This window comes from Lycorma delicatula, chromosome 8, assembly GCF_047948215.1.
Source record: "Lycorma delicatula isolate Av1 chromosome 8, ASM4794821v1, whole genome shotgun sequence".
In the NCBI taxonomy this organism is placed as follows: domain Eukaryota; kingdom Metazoa; phylum Arthropoda; class Insecta; order Hemiptera; family Fulgoridae; genus Lycorma; species Lycorma delicatula.
The window spans coordinates 48321825-48345593 of NC_134462.1; the positions used below are offsets into that span (position 1 = coordinate 48321825).

Below are 23769 nucleotides of genomic sequence, written 5' to 3' on the forward strand. Positions count from 1 at the left end.
ACCAAAAGGTATTACTTCAAAGGATGATATGTATGAATGTAAATGAAGTTTAGTCTTGTACAGTCTCAGGTCGACCATTCCTGAGATGTGTGATTAATTGAAACCAAACCACCAAAAGACACCGGTATCCACGATCTAGTATTCAAATCCGTATAAAAATAACTACCGTTATTAGGATTTGAGCCTTAGAACTCTCAACTTCGAAATTGGCTGATTTACAATGACGAGTTTAACCATTAGACCAACCCACCGGTGAACACGTCATCGTATATCAGCTGAATTCGAAGTCGAGAATTCTAAAGTTCGTCCTAGTAAAGGCTCCGTAAACTTTTATACGGATTTGAATACTAGATCGTGGATACCGGTATTCTTTGGTGGTTGGATTTCAATTAACCACACATCTCAGGTACGGTCGACCTGAGACTGTACAAGACTATACTTCATTTACATTCATGTACATCATCCTCTAAAGTAATACTTTACGGTGGTTCCGGAGGATAAACTGAAAAATAAAATGTCCTAGCACTTAATTTGGTTGACTTCAAAAAAAAAAAAAAGATACGACACCAAAATATATAAATCCATTAAAAGTCCTTTTAACGGTGTAAATTAAAAATAAGGAAATACAACTTACCTCATTCTTATAAGGTTCTGGTACGGGCATATTCTCAACTGTCAACACATCTGGTTTTCCAAATTTTTCCATGAATATAACTCTCATAAATCTTTGCAGAGGTCCCCCCTCCTCTTCCAAACTAAAAAAAAAGCAAACTAATCGTTTACTTGAAACCTTTAAAATACACCCACAAGTGCGTGCGTGCATATATACACACGCGCGCGCGCGCGCGCGTCCACACCTATACACGTAAACACCAGTTAATGTAAACATAAGTTATTAAATATACATACACTCAGTAACTTAACTTATTGTTAATATATAGTTACATTATCGATATATAAATTCATTAAATGAAGAAACATTTCATTTAATTGTCAATTAATTTAAACATTTTTTCTATTTCAATTTTTTAACAAAAGGTTTTTTTTTAATATCTGATGAAGTAGTCATCACTATGAAAGCGCTCATGTATTGTAAGAAACAAAAAAGCAGCAAGTGTGATTTTATTATTGATAATAATTTATTATCTTACTGTTATGAAGTTAAGAAATAAAAAGGAAAGGAAAGGAAAGGTAGTCACTCCTGTTAAAAATAAAAAAAGTGAAAAACCTGTGCTAGGAAAATGAAATGAATTTGCCAAAAATAAAAGAAATAAAGTCTAATTGTTGATCGAGAGATCATAATTTGGTGGCATAATTACTAAAAAAGAAAATAAATTATAAAAAAATGGGTAGAAATATATTTTATTTGGATGAGACGTGGGTAAATGAAGACCACACCACTTCAAGAATTTGATGTGACACGACAGTTACATCGGTAAAAACAGCATTTCTGTCAGGATTATGCAACCTCCAAAAAATAAAGGAAAGTGATTAATTATGATATATATTGGCAATGAAAATCTATCTTTAGAGGGAGGGGGATTACCCGTTTTTGAATCAAAAAAATCTGAAGACTGCCACGACGACATGAATGGAAATTTTTTTAGGAAGTGGTTTGAAAAAGTATTGTCGTTATTACCCAAAAATAGTATTGTTGTAATGGACAATGCTCCGTACCGTAATGTAAAACTGGAAAATATTCCAAACAGTTCATAAAGGAAACAAGAAATTGCTTTGTGGCTGCGATAAAAAAAATCCACTTTGGAGAAAAACACAATCGTGAGAAATTTAATACATTTTTAATCGATGATTTAGCTGAAAAGAAAGGTCATACCGTGTTAACGTTTCCCCTTATCACTGTAACCTTAATCCAATTGAGTTAGTGTGCAGCCAACTAAAAGGTTATGCTGCCCGAAATAATAATATATATAAAATGAAAGACGTTAAAATCCTGCTTGAAAAAGGCGTGAACGAGCTATCAACTGATAAGTGGAAACAGTGCGTGAAGCATGTTACGAAGAAAAGAAAATGTGGGAGTAGATAATTTTCTCGATATGGTGATTGACGAACTAATAACTAATGTTAGAGATGATTCGCCGTCAACGCCAACTCCTGGGACTGATGAAGAATCGGATATAATAGAGGGAATCCAGTGTTAAGCAATAAGCAATTTTCTTAATGTTTCGAAGTGATAAGGTTTTGTTCAAGTTTATATTTTATCTAGTAAACTATTTTTTATAATGTTGTGGTTATTGTTCGGGATATTATTATCTTCGTAGGTTTTATTATATTAAAAATATTGTGAGAAATTAAAAAGTTATAAGTTTAGTATAAAATTAAGTATAAAGCAAATACAAATTAAATAAATTAGTCAAGTGTAAAGTGAGTACAAAATTTTGAGAGGAATTACAAAAATTTGTAAGTTTAGTATGCATTATTTTTTAGGCACGCTGTTCCACAGCGCTCTGACTTCTGCAGTGTGTTTATGTGATATCTTTTTCTTAAAGTGAACAAAGAATACGTACGTACAGATGTCACGCCAAAACTAGTCAAAATGGATTCAGGGATGATCAATATAGATATTTCTGATTAAATTTGAAAACCTAAATTTTTCGCGATTACAATATAATTTTCTTCGTACAAGGAAGTAAAAAACCATGTATAGAAATAGATTTTTATGTAACTAATAGAATTTTATTTTATATTTAATTTTTTAAGCCAAGATTCTCAACAAAATAAAGCAATAACCAAAATTTTTAATATTATTATATGAGCTCACAACTCTGAAAATTTGGGAGCTCATGTAGCAAGGGGCTTTTCTAATGATTAAAATATTCGCTAAAATTGATTCTAAATAAATAAAAATCAATTTTTTTTTTTAATTTGGGAGCTCCCCACAAAGGAAGGGATTAAGTTATTTTATGACGTACTGTTTAACAAAATACGTTTTGAGCATTAAAAATCTGAAATTGCAAAAAAAATTTCGTTTTGGGGGTTACCAAACTCAAGAGAAAGAAACAATTTTAATAAGAAATATTAAAATTGTGTAAATAATACAAAGATACAGCCAAAATTATAAATAAACAATGTTGTACTTTTCTAGGAAGGAGTGAAAATCGTTGGCTAAATCTTTTTTCACGAGATACTAAGGACTATCAAAAAACATAATTAAGGATTTTACATTTTAAATGCAATGGGTAACTTACCAGAAAAATTAAAAAAAAAAACTTTTTTTGCTATCACAGATCATTAGAATGGGATACAAACATTTGTTTGTAGCGGTTTGAAGGTCTATTGATGTAAAAAATAAATACGCAAAAACTCCCATTAATTTTTTTTTCTGAAATTAAATATGGGTAAAAAAAAATACATATAGTCATTTTTAAGGGAAGAGGTGAATAATAGTAAATAATTTTTTTTAATAATATGTAATCTTGATAAAAAAAAGCTAAACGTAAGAAACTTTTTTTGGTAAAATGTCCCAGTAAAGATTTGAAATTTTACTTCTGGCAAAACACCCCCCCCCACCCTTTTTTCGAGGTTTTGAAAAGATTTAATACATTCTTTTCCCCCGAACTAAGGTAGTTCCTATCCGTCAAGTTTGAAGAAAATAGGACGACGGAGTACAAAGTTATAAGACCAAATAAATGTCCGTCTGACGAAAATAGATTTTTTGTTCTTTGGAGATTTGGAAATATTATTTTCGCACGTTATTTACAATTTATTCAAATCTATTGATTTTTTTGTTAAAAAGAAAAAATATAACGTCTCCTTAAGGCACAAAATTTAAAAAAGATTTTTTTTTTTACCGATTTGTAAACTTTCCCGGTTTAGCTACAGCAGCATATATCAATATAGCCATGAAAGTAATATACGCTAATTTCGTTATTGCCCGTTTTTTCGGAATCAAATATTTGAAAAACTTATGCACAACAATTTCAAAGTTTTTTGGTTAATATACCATTCTGAACAACCTCCACCACCGTTTTACGAAAAATTTGTCTACAGACAGCCATTTCTAAATTTTAGAAATGATTATGATTATAACCGCCATAAATCACAAACAATTTTTCTTTCTGATTTTTCTTAGTCACTAAAAGCATTCAAATAGTTCGCATTACTTAATAAGAAATTAGTTAATTACTAAGATATAAGAGTATTTGATTACAGCTGTTTAATCAACCTTAGCACTGTAAACACAGTTAATCCAAAAAAAATTACAATGAAATTGTAAACCGTACGGTAAGATTCTCGCAGATATCATTTCTTCCGCTCAAAAAACAAAACTTTCTGTAATATAAATAAAACTGTTTTTAACAAAATGATACTATACTGATATCAAAAAAGGTAAAACACTGCATTTCTATCATCAAAATGTGTTATTAATTTAGAATTTAAAAAAAACTTAATATAAGTAATAGAAAATAGATATACAATAACAGATAACAAACAATGTTTAAGCGTTCCAAATAATAAGCAAAAAATAGAAAAATTTTTTCTATTAACTCTTACTGACCCGATTTCATTTATTTAAACGATTTATATTATTTCTGTAATGTGATTAACGGAACGGAACGGAAGAATGGCGGGAGTTTCAATATTTCTCCCTACAGATCGCAGAGCCTGGACAATGTCCCTTGCTGCTGTATATTTCTATTATCGGGCGGATTTCATCGGTTATTTAGTGGCGGTTATAAATTTTAAATTTTATTTATAGACGGATTTGGTAATTTGCGTTCCTATCCGTATGGATCATCGTGAAATTTATTTTCTGGTTCTGACCGTGAGAGACTAAGCTTTTGAGCCTAGTAATCCCGGCGTTATTCCCCTTCAGTCCATCCGCTTAAGTCATTTCGGTACCAGCACCTATGGGCTAGCAGGAGTGCGTCTACCGGAGCTCTAGTTATTTGGAGGGAGTCGCATATGTTGACTAAATGAAATTGTGGTCTCTTCGTGGGACGGTGTGTGGTCGTCTAGCTTTTTATAGTTTTAACAAAATTTAATTGCGAAAACGGTCACTTTCGCGCGGTTTCCATTTATAAGTTACGCGATATAGAGGCTCCTAAGCCTGGTTTGTCAATTTTGACTCTCGTACCGCCTCTTCACGGTGGTTCGTTTAATACGGCATGAGTCCCGGAGATGGCCGTGTTCGAACACGGCCGCTCTCCCGAACCACTAATGTGATATGTATTGCATAAAAATGAAATGGACCAGTAAGAGTTTTGTAACAAATTTTTCTATTTTTTGCTTATTATAAGGAACGCTTAAACATTTTTTTATTATATATTATTGTGTATCTATTATCTATTACATATATTACCATGTATTTTTTTTTAAACGAAATTCTAAATTAATAACACATTTTGATAATAAAAATGTAGTGTCTTACCTTTTTTGATACCAGTATCATTTTGTTAAAAACAGTTTTATTTATATTACAGAAATTTTTGTTTTTTGAGCGGGAAGAAATGATATCTGGAAGACTTACCATACAGTTTACAATTTCATTGTAATTTTTTTGGATATAACTACGTTTGGTTAGATTATTCTTTTATTTTTTTATCAATTACTGATTACTTTATGAATTTATTATTAAAATTTACTGCCTTTCTAGAACAAACAAATATGAATTTTTTTTTTTAATTTCTCAGCCAATTTTTTTGTTGATAGTCATATCCATGATGAAAGTCGCACACCCAGCGTTACGCAGTGGCTCGTCCCAAAATCCTTTTCCCGCCATGATGTTTAAATTCGTTTATGCGGTTGGCGCACAAACAGAAGCAAGACATCAATGTGATTAAAGGCAGAATTATCAAAAATAAGCAAACCTTTGAAACATAAAAGAATAAAATTTATTGACGTATATGAAAATTGGCGTCGAAATGTGGATTTTTACTCTAATAGTTATAAATAGGAAGTGCCGTACTCACGTGTGCGTGTACACGCACTTCCAAATAAATATGGAGTGTAGGGTCTTTTGTTTATTTTATATAAAATTTAATTGACTGATTAATTTCGTTTATTTCTTAACAATATAATAATTTCTAATAATTTTTCTTAATAAACAATTTACCTTGAATTAATTATTAATGTACTATTAGATAGAGAGCGGTTCAGAAAATAATTAACTTTAATTATTTTAATTCAAAATGAAAATATAATGGAAACATTTTATATGAAATAGAAAATAAAATAGTTTTCATTAACATAAAAACCAAAATCGACCCTTTAGCAAATATAAATAAAAATAAAAAATGTTAACAAAGAGGACAAAACCGTCTAGAGTTCGAAAGAATTCGAAAGTATCCAAAATAATACAACTACATCTCTTATTGCCAATTTTTTTTTTGCATTTAAATATCAATATTTTTTCCTTGACATAAAATTATTCATGAGCTATTATAAGAACATTAAATAGAAGTTGAAGTACGTTATTTAAAAAATTAGTCAATTAAATGAAATTCTATAACACTTCGTATATTTTCATGTGTTGTAATACACATAATAGATAAAGTAAAAACTCTTAGAAAAAATTCTTAGGCAAACTTAAATAAATTAATACTTCGACTAAAACCTATATTAAAAATGAAACATCAAAATACGACGGACTACGATTTACAAGATAAAAATAAACTTTCATCGTGTTCTTTAACTTCTCACTTATTAACTATCATACAACTTGTGTTTTTTCACGTTAGTAGTTTTCGAGAGTTTCTTCTCTCGATTTTTGCGGTGTTATTCTCCTGAATTTGTTTATTTGCATGTTTCAATCTAATGTAAGTTCGCGTTCTTACTAAGCAATGAATTACTTCTTCAGGAAATTCATTTTTTGTCTTATTCATGACGATCTTTGTCAATTTATTGAAAACAAACTCTTCTTTTGAAAATAGCTCTCCGTGAAAACTGGCAAACTCTTCGTCCATGATTTTTACTGCGTTCAAGAAATTTGCTGAAGGATACATGTAATATCCTTTTGATATAAAAAATATCCACGAATCGTCAACTTTCCTCAGATTTTTTGTGTGTTCACCCAACTTGTACTTATTTCAGTATTATAAAATAATATTCATTTTGGTATCCGTAAAAAAATAAGTAATATATCATTTTCCCGTGTAAATTAGATTATTAAAGTAATTTCTTTCAAAAATTGTTTTGTGATAATATTTTTAATTAAACTAAAAAATCATCAATTCCGAAGATTGACCAAAATAAAATCAGATCTTTAGTTATAAAATTTTGAAATAAGTTATCTCCCATTTAGTTGATTTTCCATTTTAACAGCATTAAATAGTTTCACATAATAAATGGAAAATAATATTAGTAAAAAAAATATTTTTCAGCATAAAAAAAAATTATCGGTGATTCGATACCGAACCCCACGAATAGCAAAAGGAGTCGTTACCATAGAGCTACACACGCTACACGAAGACTTTGTGTCAGTTGCACTTCATAAGATGTATCCCCTGTTGGTTTGTTTAGGTTTTCATTCATTATTTTGAATTTTATCTTAATTAACAATCAATTTCAATACTCTTAAGAATCAGTAGACTTGTATAAAATATTTATTTTTATTAAGGATTATTAAAAAAAAATTTATTATTTTTAATAAATATTACAACTTTATCAGTACCAAATAATACTAATTCATATTGAAAGTGAATAATCATTCATAAATATTCAATTGTTAGCTCGTTTAATCATTATCATGTATTTAAAATTTTGTAAAATTTTTGTACAACTAAAAACTTTTGTCCCAAAATCCCTTACTTATATGTACTTAATAACCGGGTAGAAAATGAGATTTTGGGACGAGCGTATACGCATGCGCGCCGAATACTGTGCGCAATGCTACACCTTGTTACTTTCATCATGGTCATATCATTCACTTCATACCATATTTTTCCTCTTTTAATAAAACTACCATAATGACCTTCACGAATCGAAGATCCCTGAATGTAATATTGCATTTATTATTTCTCCAGCAATTAGTTCAAATTCTAGAATAAAAATTTTACCAATCGAATTTATTTCTGTTTTAAGTAATAAATCTTGTTGTCACATTTACAACACTTTCTTGCTGTTCGTGTTTTTTGTGTTTTATTAGCAGCTACAATTTCTTGTATGACGTTTATTTTATTTTAATGAAGTGATGGGAATTAAAAAAAAAATGTTTCGTCTTCAGTACTTTCATTTACTTAAGAACATTTACTATTAAAACAAGCTGTAGTGCATTTTCTTTTAAATTTTATTATTTCAAGAATATTATCAAGTACTGCTACCTAGCGGCGCGATTCGTAAACCCATCTTTTTGAGGAAAAGTGACATATTCAAGTCCAGTGGTTTATCAAATGAAAGAAAAAAACGCTATTTGCGTTTATAGCTAAAACGAACAGCAAGAAAGTGTCGTAAATGTGGCAACAAGATTTATTACTTAAAAACAGAAATAAATTCGATTGGTAAAATTTTTATTCTAGAATTAGAACTATTTTAACTAATTGATGGAGAAATAATAAATGCAATATTACATTCAGGGATCTTCGATTCGTGAATATTTCGAATTTTCTATCAAAATTCGAAATATTTTTTGACAGTATTTTTTATTACAAATCTAATTGAACTGAAATATAATGTTTTTATGGTTATTTTTTTATTTTTTCCCCATTTTCATTTCACTTTTAGGTTAAGTCATGTTTAGAATTGGTAATCATAGTTCGTTGACTTCGCCGTGCCATCCAGTTCTGCGGACTTTTACCGGCGAACTTCTTGAAATTTCATTTTCGATATGAAAACCTATAATTATAAGATATAGGCAATTGCTTAAAGATTTACAACTCTGGGGTCCATATAAATGTACTCGATCCCTTGCTTTACTGATCTTCCTAAAAATCTCGAAACACGCATGGTTATCCTAATAGACGATGGTATCTACATAAAAAGATAGCTATTTAAAAAGATGACAAAATTCTACGTAAACAAATTTTTTTAAAAATCTCAATGGATAAATTGCAATTATCTAATCGTAAATATAAATGAATCCGTTGTGGTGTGCTTCACAGGTAGATTTAACATTGGGGGCCGCTTGGATAATATTCCCATTAAAATGCCATTTTAATAACTAGTGAAAATTTCTTGGGTGTTACCAAATCTTCATCTTTCATAAAAAATGACCAGAAAAAAATTAAAAGTACATGGAAAAATAAAAAAGCTGTCAATACATTACGTGTGTTGTCAGAAACAACTGTGCATCAGAAACAAAGTAATTTAAAGTATTATCATTTTATTTAAATATAATATTTTTTTTATTTTATTTAATTCAATGATCTAACTATAGCGCGCGCAAATAGTATTTAATTCGCGCGGGTGTGGCGGTACTAGCGGCGACGGTCTGCTCTAACTAAACTAATGTAACTTCACAACTTACGTAGAACAAATTTCGCTTGTACTGTTGGCAGATTGGTGTCATCGCGAGGCTTAACGCACCAGGTACAAGTCAACCGGGCGATTTCTAGGGCCAGCCAGACCGCGTTAATTTTTTACACTTTAAATATTATAAACTTATTTAATTCTACTGCTCACCCGTGACGTCACAACATAGCAGAAAACTACAGCATTTTTTGGGATGGGGTGCGATTTTGCAAACATTTGTTTTTCAATATATTGTTATTTTTTATTATTAACAAATACGCCTAAGAAAAATATGACCTTAATTAAGCGAAATCTCAAGATACTGAAAGTGACCTTGTCTTACTGCTTCACCTCTTTGACCTTTTAAGTTGAAAATTTAATGGCATCAATGCCCCGTATATAGAAGTAATCTGACCAAGTTTGGTCAAAATAGGTCTGGTAGTTCTGGAGATATAAGGTTATTAACAGACCATGTATATCCAGAAAATTTCCATCTAGTTTTTTGGGTTACTTGGCATCAAAAAGTCAAAATCCAGTGAAAAATGCATATGCCCAAATTGGACTGATTACAATACTTTCCCCTCTAGAGCTGTACTGCTACCTAAATGATAAAGGAAAAACAAATATCCTATAGATCAAATTTATTTTATCTGCAACAAATTCAAACCAAACTATACTACTCTAAAGCTCTTCAAAAAATGCTAAATTTGAAACAATTATTAAAAGTGTCATGCCTACGTATAATTCCGTCAGATATATATTAATATTTTTGGATCTTCAAAAATTCAAAATGAGTCCTTGAGCTATAAAAATGGGCTCTCAGGTAATGCTACCACAAATATAAAACATGCACACCGATATTTAGTAAATAATAAATTATCCATAAGAATATATTTATGAATGAGTAATCTTTGCGAAAAAATAAACTATAGAAGTAATTTCTGATACAAGTAATAATATTCACCTCTCACACACACATCATAATTATTTTCATATTAAGTCGAGTATTTCTCTGTATAAGAAGAGCTTTATTATAGTTTTTTTTAATAAATTACTGACCCAGTAATAAGATCTTATCATGACGTATTTACAATAAAAATTAAAAAAGTATCTTTTACAGAACCATTTCTCTATAATTAAACGTTGTCTTAAAAGTTTTTAAATAATACTAAAAAATGCAAATAGTGATACATTTTTTTGAGCGTTCTTTATTAACAATAAGTTTAAATATTTTTGATAACGCCAGGTTAATTGCTATTTTTCAATCTTATTTTATCTATTTAGTATCTTCACATAACACGTGCTGTACTATTACATCATATATTTATTATTAGGAATTATTATGAATTAAAAAATTTCTCATTTTTTTACTATTAAGTAATTAATTATGTATACTGTGACATGGTTCTAATCAAGGTTAAATAATTAAGTATATTTTTAAAATTATAAAATAAAACGGAAAGTAAATTAACCTACTTATCATGTAACTGATGACAGCAATTATAACTATCTTTATTTTCTGCTGAGTAATTCAAAGGGATTAAAATATAAACACAACTCCAAACAGACAAAAATGACTGATTGTTACACAATATCACACCATATGGACTTTGAGCCTGTCTACCTTTAACCCCAATGTTTAAAAAATTATGAATAGAATAAAACACTTGCAGTGAATACATATTTTCTGATTCTACATATTTTAGCACCTACACAATTTTCAGTTTTATAAAAATTTTATCATTTCTTTTGTGAGATTTGATTATATTACATAGATTACAATTTTGCATAAAACTTTGATCAATGCAAAACAAAGGAACATCAAATGACTGCTTGATTATAATACTCCATGTAGACAACTTTCCTAGGCTGACTAAGCAATCAATATTTTACAGCAAAAATAATCGACATAATCGAACACCTGAACCATCAGAGCACCACAGCACTTACATGGACTTAAAAACTGCTGAGTGAGTATGGTCTACCTAAGCATCTACTGCTAAGCTCTCAAACTTCTTCTCATAAAGACCAAAATAAACAACTAAATTTGAACGGCAAGTACACATGACGTGATTTGGTATCATTAGCTTGGGTCCCGCTACAGATCTTGTTCTATCTGAATTTCCTTCAATTAACAAAATTATTCGTACTGATCAACATTTTTAATATTAAATACACTAGGAAGAGAAATTTACTTCTAAATGTAAAATTACTGTACCTAATTCAATCTCTTTAGATAATAAGAGTAACAGTGAACAAAAATAAACTGAATACAAAGAAAGATTCTTCAAAAAAAAAAACTAGTAAACTACATTAATAAAACAGTTCACCTATAGGGTGATCAATTCCCATCTTCTTTATCTCCTACTTTCCTTAACCTTCACCCCTTTTTTCCTTAAATAAATACTGCAGGAATTATATTAGTCACTACCCTGGCTCGAACTGTGACATTTTTAACAGCTGACATAGTAGCTACTTCTTTATTGAAAATAAGAGTGATAGCAATTTGGCAAAAGACTGTGTAAGATCTTCACAAAATGTTTATCTACTGGCTAATATGCCTATTAGGTGGTAAAGCTGCACCTCTTACTCTTTCACACTGAAAAACTATAAAGACAGACTTAAAGTAGGTCTAATGTTAGCAATTATACGAAATAGGAAGATTACTGGCAGCTTAGTATTCTGACAGTCATACATGTTAGTAATTACATCGTACTATGAAGAGATATAATGTATTACATACATGAAAAACAAATTGAAAAAGCATTAGGGATATCTAATAACAATCAATATATCCCAGTAATATATATCTTTACACTCGTAATACCTGGAGTAAAGGATAGGAAGTCAAGTTAGTAGTATGTGATACTCATCTAAAAATATGCTAAAAAATTGTGTAAACCAGAAATCAATCTTTTACATGAGCGACTGATCTAGAAATTTTATGTTATACTGATAGTTTAATTTGAAATAGTCATCAACAATACATTACAAATACCATAAATCACAAAAATTTCCTAATTCATTCATAAAATTCAAAATGAATGAAAACAGAGAATAACCACAATCCAATGAAGTAATTAAAATATTAAATAATTACATACCGCCTCAAAGGTCTCAAAATTTCTGATTCATTAGTTATTAATGATAATGATGATATTTCATCTGAGTTAAAACTGAGAGATGATACATCATAATAATTAGTGAAATTTGTTGAATTCATCTTACAGAAAACGTTATTAAAATCAGATGTAATGATATATACCAGTAATGAATTTAATAAAAAGATTAAGTTACATTTAAAAGAAGTCATTTTAAACACGTCTATATAATTCATTAAAACTAATTCTGTTATTAAGATTACATATTATTAATGCACATATTAACTGATAAGATAAGAAAGTATGATTACAATGGATAATAATATTATCAGTGAAAATGTGTAATTTGTGATACAAAAAATAAAGAAAAAAAATAATATGAATACATAGTTTGAAAGTACAATAAAATGAAATCAATAGTACAGTATCATAGATTATTTATTGTTGGTTGTAAGCAGTTAAAATCATTACTATTATGTATTACAGCAGCAGATATTAAATTATAATGCTTCATGACCCTGGTTCAAATTCTTAATAAAGTTATCAAATTCAGCTATCTATTACTTATTCACTCATTAAACAGGTAATTTAGGTGATTATCTAAAACCACAGAAATGTGAAACAATAGCAGATTAAAAAAACACAAAAACTATTTCACATCAAAATCAAAATAATGAGAAAAACTGACATTTGGAGGGTCAGTCCAACTGTAAAATTATCACCCTCAACAGTAAAATGTTGAGGCATTTTTATTTATTCAAAATTATAAAATAAAATTTATGTACAGTGTAGAAAAAATTTATAAACAGAGTAGACAAATTTTATACAGGTGCTCACAATAGAAATTTAAAAACCATCTTAAATTAAAAACCAATTTTTAGAGTCAACTAATTCAAATAATTGTTGCACTCTTATTAGAATAAACTTTAACAATTTTTAAATTTTTTTAATTGAATAGTAATAAGATTCATCACATCTTAATTTAAATACCACTAACGACGAAGTACCTTTGAAAACATTAAAGAAATAGGTATAGCCAATCATAAACTAAAAGATAACCATTTTGAGTTAGTTCATTTTCAGTCAAATATTAATGGACCATGATTTCCATTGGCTTCATTCAGTAATATAAGAAAAACTATTTCTTTTTTAAATTCAAATCTATGAAAGTTATCACATATTCCAACAACTTACGCATCTTTGAAAACTGAATGTTAATAAAATCACGAGTTAAATTTGAAAAAAGCTTAAAATTTTAGTATTTACAAGGCCTTAACAATGCTAATACATTGATTCTTATAGGAAAAAGACCAATATTAAAAAACAAAGGGCATGTTTATTAGATAAAATATGTGACCGTTAATTTATATTATAAGATATTGGTATTGTCTTATAAATTGGTATCAGGAGGGCCATCCAACCATAAAAATTCTGTAAAATTTTATCCTGCCTTAGCCTAGAAAAAATGGGTGTAAAAAGAAGACAAATTTGTATTTTTTATCTTCGATAAAAAAAAATTGTATAATTACAAATACTTGTTTGGTACCCTACCAAACAAGGTACAAAGAGTAGCTTGTTTTGTAGGGTAATAACCTTCCATAAGCGAGTACAAAATGCTCTATCAAAATTAACTCTTGCTTAAGCAATATAAAATCAAAAACGCTGTTCCCACTATGACTTGTTATAATTTACGGCATAAGTTGTCTCTTGTTCAACATCCTACAATACTGCGAATATATTTTACAAAAGGATGTGGCATTAACTTTTTTTTTTTTTTTAAGTAGCTGGAAACTTACCTAAAATGACGTACTGGCACTGAACATAGAAACGTATTAAAAATTATTAAATTACACCTTTCCGTGTGATTAAAATATTTAAACTTAACAAATTGTCTACAAAAAATTGGTAACTTTATTGCAATTTTCATCATTGTAATGCAATATCACAGATACACTAACCTAACACGTTAATTTAATTAACAAAATGTAACAGAAATTTAACTAATGTATACAGAGCACAAAGCTCCATTAAGTCGAAAAATTATGGTTTAGTTATACGAGTAAATAAATAAAGTGTAGTGTACATTATTGCTCAAATTACTAGTCCATTTCATAACCTCAAACCGTCTTTAGCACCATATTTTAAAGGACGCCAGTTGCAACAACTATTGCAATACACTTAATTAAAATTTGAAAATAAATACGAGTATTTCATGGTATTTTATAAATTCCATATGTTTCGTTAAAACTTGAATGAAACGTTCTGTAATCTTAACAATTAACTGAAAAAAAAAAGTAAAAGATAACTACAGATTTTTGACAAAAATAAAACATTTATTATGATTATTAGCAACGCAATTATTTAAAATTACGCAGAGGGCTACATAATATAAAATACTGCTTATATAATATAACCTATTATATATATTATACACCTGTATTACATATAACACATATTATTAATATAACACCGTGGTGTTTGCTTCAATCGATCTTAATTGCACTAAGATCATCTTCACAGACGGTTTAATTTGATGGCTGGTGGTGAATTTTTTTGAGTTCGGAAATTACTTATTTAGGATTTTGTAAAAATAAATACCAGTTTTATTAACTTATTTCATTTTATTTGAGAAAATAGATTAAATAAAACGACTCATATTATTTTGATTTTTTGAATTGGCAGACTGATCACAGCTTAAATGAAATTAATTAAAATGCATCCATTCAAGTAATATAGTTATCCAAAAAAATAACAATGAAATTGTAAACCGTACTGTAAGATTCTCGCAGATATCATTTATTCTGCTCAAAAAACAAAAATTATGTAATATAAACAAAACTGTTTTTAACAAAATGATACTGATATCAAAAAAGATAATAAAGTAAAAAATAGAAAAGTTTGTTACAAAATTCTTACCGGCCCAATTTCATTTATTACACGACGAATAATCATAAGAATTGTATTATTTCGGTAAATGTGATATGTATTACATAAAAATGAAATCGGGCCGGTAAGAGTTTAGTAACAAATTTTTCTATTTTTTGCTTATTATCTGGAATGCTTAAACATTTTCTATTATTTATTATTGTGTACCTATTGTCTGTTACATATATTTAACATGTATTTTTTTTAAACGAAAATTTAAATTAATAACACATTTTGATAATAGAAATGTAGAGTCTTATCTTTTTGGATATCAGTATAAAGTTTTTAAGTTTATTGGAAGAAATGATATCTGCGAGACTCTTACCGTTCGGTTTACAATTTCATTATATTTTTTTTGGATATAACTGCGATTTGTTTTTTTTTTATCATTTACTGATTATCTTATGGATTTATTATTAAAATTTACTGACTTTCTAGAACAAACAAACAAATATACATTTTTTTAATTTCTCGGCCAATTTTTTTTGTTGGTAGTCATATCATTCACTTCATACCACATTTTTCTTTTTTAATAATGACCTCTACGAATCGAAAATCCGTGATGTAATATTGCACTTATTACTTTGTAGGTGTAACCCTCAATTTCTATCGTTAAATTCGATTTTACCAATCGAATTTATTTCTGTTTTATTTATTCCTTTTTTAATAAAGCTAGTATAATCTCTTGTAAACTAATACTTTAATTTTTTTTTAACAAGTGATGGGAATTAAAAAAATTGTTTCATGTTCAATACTTTTATTTTCTTTTAAATTTTATTACTTCAAGTACACTAAAAAGTTTTTGTGCACTACCTAGTACTGCTATACAGCGGCGCAATTCGTAAAGGTACATTAAAAATATGAAAAAATTACATATTCGAGTCCCGCAGTTCATCAAATGGAAAAAGTTGTCTAACAAAATTCGACTGATTTTTAAAAATTATTCAATATTCTAATCTAATTGAACTGAAATATAACGTTTTCACGGTTATTTTTCTTCCCAACTTTCATTTCACTGTTAGATTAGGTCATATTTAGAAATGTAAACGTAGTTCGTTGACTTCGTCGTCTTACAGCAGAACTGGAATAGAAACAAAGCAATGCTATTTCATAATAATTTTACCAGTTTTTTTTTAGCTATCACAGTTTAATAATGTTATTAAAAATTAAGAATTATTAAAATTTAGCCAAAAAAATTGAATATAATGTTTACAAAATGAGATCATAACATTTTCAGTTGCTCTTGTGATGATATTCAGTAACTGGTGCTGAGATCTTATGTTACTATTCAGTTGATACTACTCCAAACAGTTGCTTTAAAATTAGACAGACAAATATTTAGATGCAGATAAAAAGTTACTTAATTTGAAATAGTCATTTATTAAGTAAATTTTTGTTGTATCTTTTTTTAAACTCACAATATCTTAGTGTATTAACATCGCTTTTTTTTTGTTTATGTATAGAACATCATGGCTAATGATGTTAGAGCCAATGTTAAAGTATTTATATCCAGTATTTGACCAAATGTTGACTCTACACTGCTATGGAAAGCTTTAAAGGGTGTTCATTGTTTTCTTCATGGGCGATTATTGTCTGAAATTCTTATTTTTTAAGATAATGTGATATTTTTTATTTTGTTCGTCCTTTTTTATATTTATTTTGAGTAATAATACATAAGTGAATGTGCAGAAATATCTAAAAAAATAACAGTACATCATTGACATGCTAATGTAAAACTAAAAACAGATAAACAACGAAAAAAATCACATCACATTAACATCTAAAAACAAAGAAAAGTGCTCATAAATCTAGAAAATCTGATAAGATGTTACCTTCAGAACAACATATTAAACACAATAAACCTTTACACACACAATAATGAACTACAATGTCTGTGTGTATAAACTAAACTGTTTTGACAACAATATTCTACACTTGTCTACCAAGAAACAGCTTTAAATAAAGATACATAAACATTAAAAGCCCTTCACAGCAAAAAAAGAGTCAACATTTCCCAATCATGTAATAGATCAAATTTACAAATCCACCAAAACTAATAGCAATCAACGCACAAAAAATAACCACTATCTTAATATTGTAAAAAAATGTAAAATATAAACATGAAGATACCATCATTAAATGAACACATACAATTCTTATCTAACTAACACACAACCAGATTCTAAATATGTCTGCCTAACTTAAAAAAATTGTAAGTTTTAAGATGACCATAAATGAAAATTTTTATGTTATTAAATTTGGTTTGGTGTTGTTTAAAAAACTCATAATTATAAATAATTTCCATTGCTGACTGTAGTAGTACGGAAATAGGAGTACGGCCGCCGTAAATGACGTCATCCAAGGTTGCGGATGGCCGCCATCTTGGATGACGTCGCCAAGAGTGCGGTAGTCGGCCATCTTAGATTGTGACGTCAGTGGCTCCGTAGCCCGCAGTGTTGCCAACTGATTTTTAGAGTTGAGTGGTAGAATCTGTGTGTGTGTGTGTGTGTGTGAATAAAAAAAAATTAGACGTTCCTCGAGGATGATCCTGGTCGTCTAGGCGACGGCGTCGGAAGGCGTCACCGCACGAAGGAGGAGAGTGTTTAACACAGATACATTTAGTTAAAGGTGGTCCTGAAATGGACCGTTTTTTTGGATAAAAGGATAGTTATATTCGTAAATGTTTATATATTTTATCGTATTTAATCATTTTTTAAATTTTTTTTCTTAAAAGATCTTCTTTGGCACATATATGTATTACGTACTGATTCAAAATAATCATATACTTCATCAATATTAGGAGAAAGGTTTTCAAGTGTATCGCTCTCAATTACGTACACTACAAATTCTTCATTTGCTAACAGATCCATTTTTTTTTTTAAGTGGAAGTGTATTAGTTAAACTTCACTATTTATACAAATTGGTAGGATGTGGTGGGTTGACTGTGTTTTCCTGTTTTATAAAGAAAAGGTTATTTGTTTTGTTTTAATCGGAGTCTAGCGGATGTGATTGGTGATAAGGATGTCGAAACATGTTCATGCAGTTGATAAGCAGCGTTTCCTGTCTTAAAGGAAAAAATAACAATTTATTTCTGTTTTCCCGTTTATAAGGAGAAAAAGTCACGCGTAGGTCGGATGGTTCATCAGTCGAGCACCGCATCCCGCACGGTAAACATCTCTCTCTGCGTCACTCCCCTGACGAACGCACGCACGCAAACACGCATACGCCACCTCCCGGTGCACGATCTACGACGAGAACCTCTCTCTCCTTCGCGGTGACGACCAGGATCATCCTCGAGGTACGTCTAATTTTTTTTTTTATTCACACAGACTCCACCTCCCGGTGCTCGAGCCACAATGAAGATCTCAAGTGGGGTGGGTGACGCCTCCTGGTGCAACGACTACGACGACTCGGATCATCCTCGAGGTACGTCCGCGTCGGACAGTCGAATCTTCAGTCGAGGCATCACTCGCTCCGCACACACGCACACGCAGACACCGCTTCCCGGCACGATCTACGACGAGAACCTCTCTCCTTCGTGCGGTGACGCCGTCGCCTCGACGACCAGGATCATCCTTGAGGAACGTCTAAATTTTTTTTATTCACACACACAGATTATACCACACAACTCTAAAAATCAGGTTGGCGACACTGCGGGCTACGGTGCCACTGACATCACAATCCAAGATGGCCGACCACCGCTATCTTGGATGACGTCATTTCCAGCGGCCGTATTCCTATTTCCGTACTGCTGACTGTTGATAACAAAACACAAATTATATATTATGTAGCTATGATTTTATGTAATTCTATAATGTACATTATTATTATTTAATGAATATGTCTAGTCTGTCAATATATACTTCCTGTACACCTTGGCCATAACATTTCTGTAATACTGGCACTGAATAGCAATGGATGGTAGGAGTGGATAAACTTAAATTAGTATTTGAATAAAATGGCAAGCCAGTGTATGACATTGGGTTGTTACCACATTAGATTATATTGTAAATTTCAAACTATTTTCAGAACTCTATTCCATCTTCCAGAAGAGCCATATCCTTATTATTGGTGCTCTGAAGCACATTACTGGAAACTAAAAGCAGAAAATATTTTCATAATATGAATGAATGAATTAATTATTAGTACATGAATAATATTAATACACTTTTAAAGCCAGATAATATGTAAACACTACAAATTTAAATTAGTAATAACTTCAGCAGATATTATTCATTTTATCTCATAATATTTAGATATTAATATTTAAAATAAACTTCATTTCTACTTTTAGAATGGTTGAAATGATTTAATATTAATTTTACACTAAAATAAAAAATCCTTTTGTTTATCCATGAACTTTTAGAAAGGGTTATTTCTAAAGTTATCCTTTAGCATTGCATTAATTATTATTATTATTATTAAGCCTAATTACAATTATAAGTATGTATTAGATAAAGACAAGTATGCGACAGCTTCAAGGCATGGTAAAACTACAATAAATTTATTCATATAAGGAATAAATTCTTGGTAATAGTAGCACTGTCAGGCCTATTCAGACAACTGTCTAGAAAAATATATATATACTGACTAGTGAAAAATTCCACATTCTGCATTTGTTGTTATTTCTATGTTATATACTATCATTATAACATTTCCTGCTTCCTGCCAGAGTAAATATATTACTCATTTGATAAAGTAGCTCACTTACTAATGCACGATTGCTATCATTATTGTAACAATAAACAAATTTTGAACACTTCCTATAAACCATTTATAAAACTTTTAGAAAGAGTTCATTTATAACTAATTTCATTTAGAAACTTTTAGTTCACTTATCTAACCTAACTATTTACATCATATTTTTAGCCTAATATTTTAATTATTTAATACAATTAATAATGATTTTATAAAAGTGTCTGGTAGTACAGTTATCAAGTACATTTTTTTACTGTTTAAACATTAGTTTTTAGTTGATAAGATATTTATAGTAGTTCTCAAAAATATAACAATAAAAAAATAAAATAATAGTTCTCAATAATATAATAATAGTGTTGGGCAAGCAGGAAATTCAAGTGTAATGTAACAGATTCACCTAAGCTGATCTATTTTGAAGTTGGGTTGAGAACAACATTTCCATGATTAAAAATGTGTCAAACATTAAGTTTAGAGGAATAACCTAGTATATAAAAGTTAACAACATTTAATAAATCTAAACTTTCTGATTCTAGTGTTAGCTATATTATAAATGATAATGCTTTTCTTGTTTTTGTAGATATATTTTAAGGTATTACAGTGGCTCAGACCCAATATACAGTTCATTAGGCACATTTAAACATTTATTTTTTATCTTGAGTTGCTATCTACCAGCTCCTAGGCTCAATTAACTGTTAAAGAAAACTACATGAAAAAAATCAACTTCAAAAATTCATTACTACAATAAAGATTGCATGTGTACCCCTTTAAAGTAAACTGGATAACAAATGTTGAAATATCAAAATTTATTTTTGGCAAAATTTATTTAAAATTTTAATAACTTAAGTCTTGTGATTAATGTTAACTAAAATTACTCAAGTAAGGTAATGACTAAAACTGTTTCAACGTAGAAAGAAGCAGATGCATGCTTCTCTCTCTCTCACACACACACACACACACACACACACACACACACACACACACACACATGCATGCATGCACACACAAAATGCATGAATGGGTACATGTTTGTGTATATAAAGATTGTATTAATTATTTATTCTACTGAGCATAAAAACATGTAGAACATATCGTGATGCAAAATGTCCAAAAATAGTTTCTTTTTTCTCTATTTTGTTAAAAAAAACTAAGGTTCTCATGACAATAACTGAGCAATATTGTTATAAGGCACCAAATCAAATATTTGGCATTACTTTTATTCAATATCACTGTAAAAAAAATAAATAAATAAAAAATACATGTTACTTATTTTGTATTGTAAAATATCTTACAAATAAGTAAACTGAATTAATTTATAAACAGTCAACAAAAATTTCCTTTTTGTTTAGTACAAACATTAAATGTAAATATATATTAAGAAAGAAGAAAAATCCACAGGCAGGGCTTAATTTAAAAAAATAAGTAAATAATAAATAGAATACTTATATATTATTTCTGAAAAATATCAATATGTTTTATTTATGTGTTCATCCAGATGAATAGGCAATATGTTTTTGTAAAATAAAATCTGGACAGAATTGTTCAAGTTTCTTCATCACTTTGAACTTTCCATTCTATCTAATTGATTAAATAGTGCTGTTATAATTGATGTTAGATAAAAAAAACAAGAGTTATGAACACGGCAGAATTAGAAGGGAGCATGATTTACCTGGGGAACCAAAAATAACCAGTAATTCTTTTTGTTTAATTTAAGTATTTATTTATTTTTATTTTTTTTTTTACAAAAAACCTTCAATACTCTTAAAAATATTTATTCCATTGTGCAAAACAGTTTTTAAAAGCATCTGTTGTGATGCTCAACAGCATCTTCCATGTATTTTTCTTTACCTCATCCATATCAGCCAAATGCTTTCCTTTCAGGTCTTTCTTAATTCACGGGAGCAAAAAAAATAGTTTGGGATTAAATTAAGTGAATTTTCATAAAAAGAAAATGGATTCATCATCAAAAGAAAATAGAATATCGTCATCAAAATGGAAAAGAAATCTAGGTCAGTTTGGGACTATTCTTTTAAACCATGATGATTCCAAGCGACCCTCTTTTTGCTGAACAGTCAAGAACTAAAGCACAAACTTTGCGCGACAGTTCTCATCCACAAATCTTAAGATAAAATTCACTGAACCGAGCTCCAAGTTACTCCAGATAACTTCTTGATTTTTTCAATGGTATGTCAACAATTTTTTTTGACATTTCGTTTCTTAGAGAAATTGAAGGACGTCCAGAATGAGGTGTTAGTCAATCAATTCACATTTTACCTTTTTTGAAACGTGAAAACCACTTGTACACTTTAGTTTTCCCTTGGCAGTATCCTTGTAAGCTGTTTTCAACACCTAAATAATTTCTGTGGCATTTTTCCCAAGCAGGAAGCAAAACTTCATATCTGTGCACTGTTCATTAAAGTCTGCCATGACAAAAAATGAGAAGTAGGCGAAATAGCTTTCACAAAAAAATTCACAGAGGTCACACATAACCAATTCAGGTGATGTGTATAGTAATTTATTTGAAAAATCCTCCAAATTAAATAAAACTATAATAAAAATGTTTTTAGTCACTTAAAGTATACAAATTTTGGAAAATCATACTTAGTATATAACCATCATTATTTCTTTTTATTTCACTGCCACTTTAAATGATAGATAAATGAACTTCGTTTTAAGCCTAAAATTCCATTCAATTATAAAATTACGCTCCATCACTAACTGAATTTATATAGATTTCTCTTTAATAGATTCATTGCTAAGTTCCTGAAAAAAAAAAAAACATAGTAAATAAGGATTAAAATAGTATTACTAGCTGCAGAGAATTTTCATATACAATTTAATGTTTTATCTTAGAATTACAAAAATCTGGCACTAAATGAAAATCTGTGAAAAAAATCTTTTACAGTTAAGAATACAAGAATGAGGAATAATAATTTTTTAGAGCATGAGTCAGATTACCAAACCTAATATTTTTATTTTAATTGTATTGTGTTAACTTATTTTCAGTTACATTTGTCTCAGATTGTTATAATGTGTTCTAAAATAATGTTTTATAGCAAATAGTTGTGCTGAAAGTTAGTAATATTTTAACTGTAAACTTATACTATTTTTCATTAACAAATTTCTGTGATGTAATAGATTATTTTTATGAAATAAATTCTAGAGACAAAGAAATCATAGGAAATACACATTACATCTATTACCCAAGTATAATAACTACATAACTGAAGTTCTACAAGTATAGGAATTTGTCAACTGAATAGGGTAAATTAATTAAAATCTCTTTAATTATTGTTTAAATACATTTGATATTTATGATCAATTATTATTACAAATTAATTATAAATGATTTTAAAATTAGTACAACTTGTATTCTAAAGTTTTAAAAGTAATTAATTATAATTAACATCTTCTACAATATTGTTTGGAACCTCACTCTTGAAGTAGTTTTGGTAATTTAAAATTGAGTTATTTATTCTCTTTATTTGGAAGTTTCATATTAAATTAAAATTATATCTAATAGGGTCCTTTGAAAAAAAAAATCAAATATTCTAACAAGAAAAAATGTAGTGAATAAATAAATTGAATATGGATAAAATTTAGCACATTTTAAATAAAGTATAAACATATATACCATTGATTC

The 23769-nt window shown here is 29.0% G+C and overlaps 2 protein-coding genes across 4 annotated transcripts in view; both read right to left on the reverse strand.

The window, feature by feature from the left end:
* The window catches only part of LOC142329060 (quinone oxidoreductase-like), a 45404-nt gene extending 30742 nt beyond the window's left edge, over positions 1-14662 (reverse strand). Inside the window, exons 1-2 of one of the 3 annotated variants that reach the window (XR_012757417.1) lie at positions 12510-12659; positions 635-755 (exon numbers count right to left, since the gene is read on the reverse strand). Coding sequence is in view for 2 of the 3 variants with exons in the window: in XM_075373345.1 (XP_075229460.1) it covers positions 635-755; positions 14303-14436 (255 nt within the window). In the remaining variant the exon portion in view is untranslated. Of the gene's footprint in view, positions 1-634; positions 756-12509; positions 12660-14302 lie in introns of those variants that run through there. The other 2 variants (XM_075373345.1, XM_075373344.1) reach the window with 2 other exon arrangements.
* Positions 14663-21851: 7189 nt separating this feature from the next.
* Tmc (Transmembrane channel-like) overlaps positions 21852-23769 on the reverse strand; it is a 69952-nt gene continuing 68034 nt past the window's right edge. Inside the window, exon 16 of the mRNA XM_075373728.1 lies at positions 21852-22889. Within this exon, the coding sequence (XP_075229843.1) occupies positions 22851-22889 (39 nt within the window). The 3' untranslated portion in view covers positions 21852-22850. The remainder of the gene's footprint in view (positions 22890-23769) is intronic.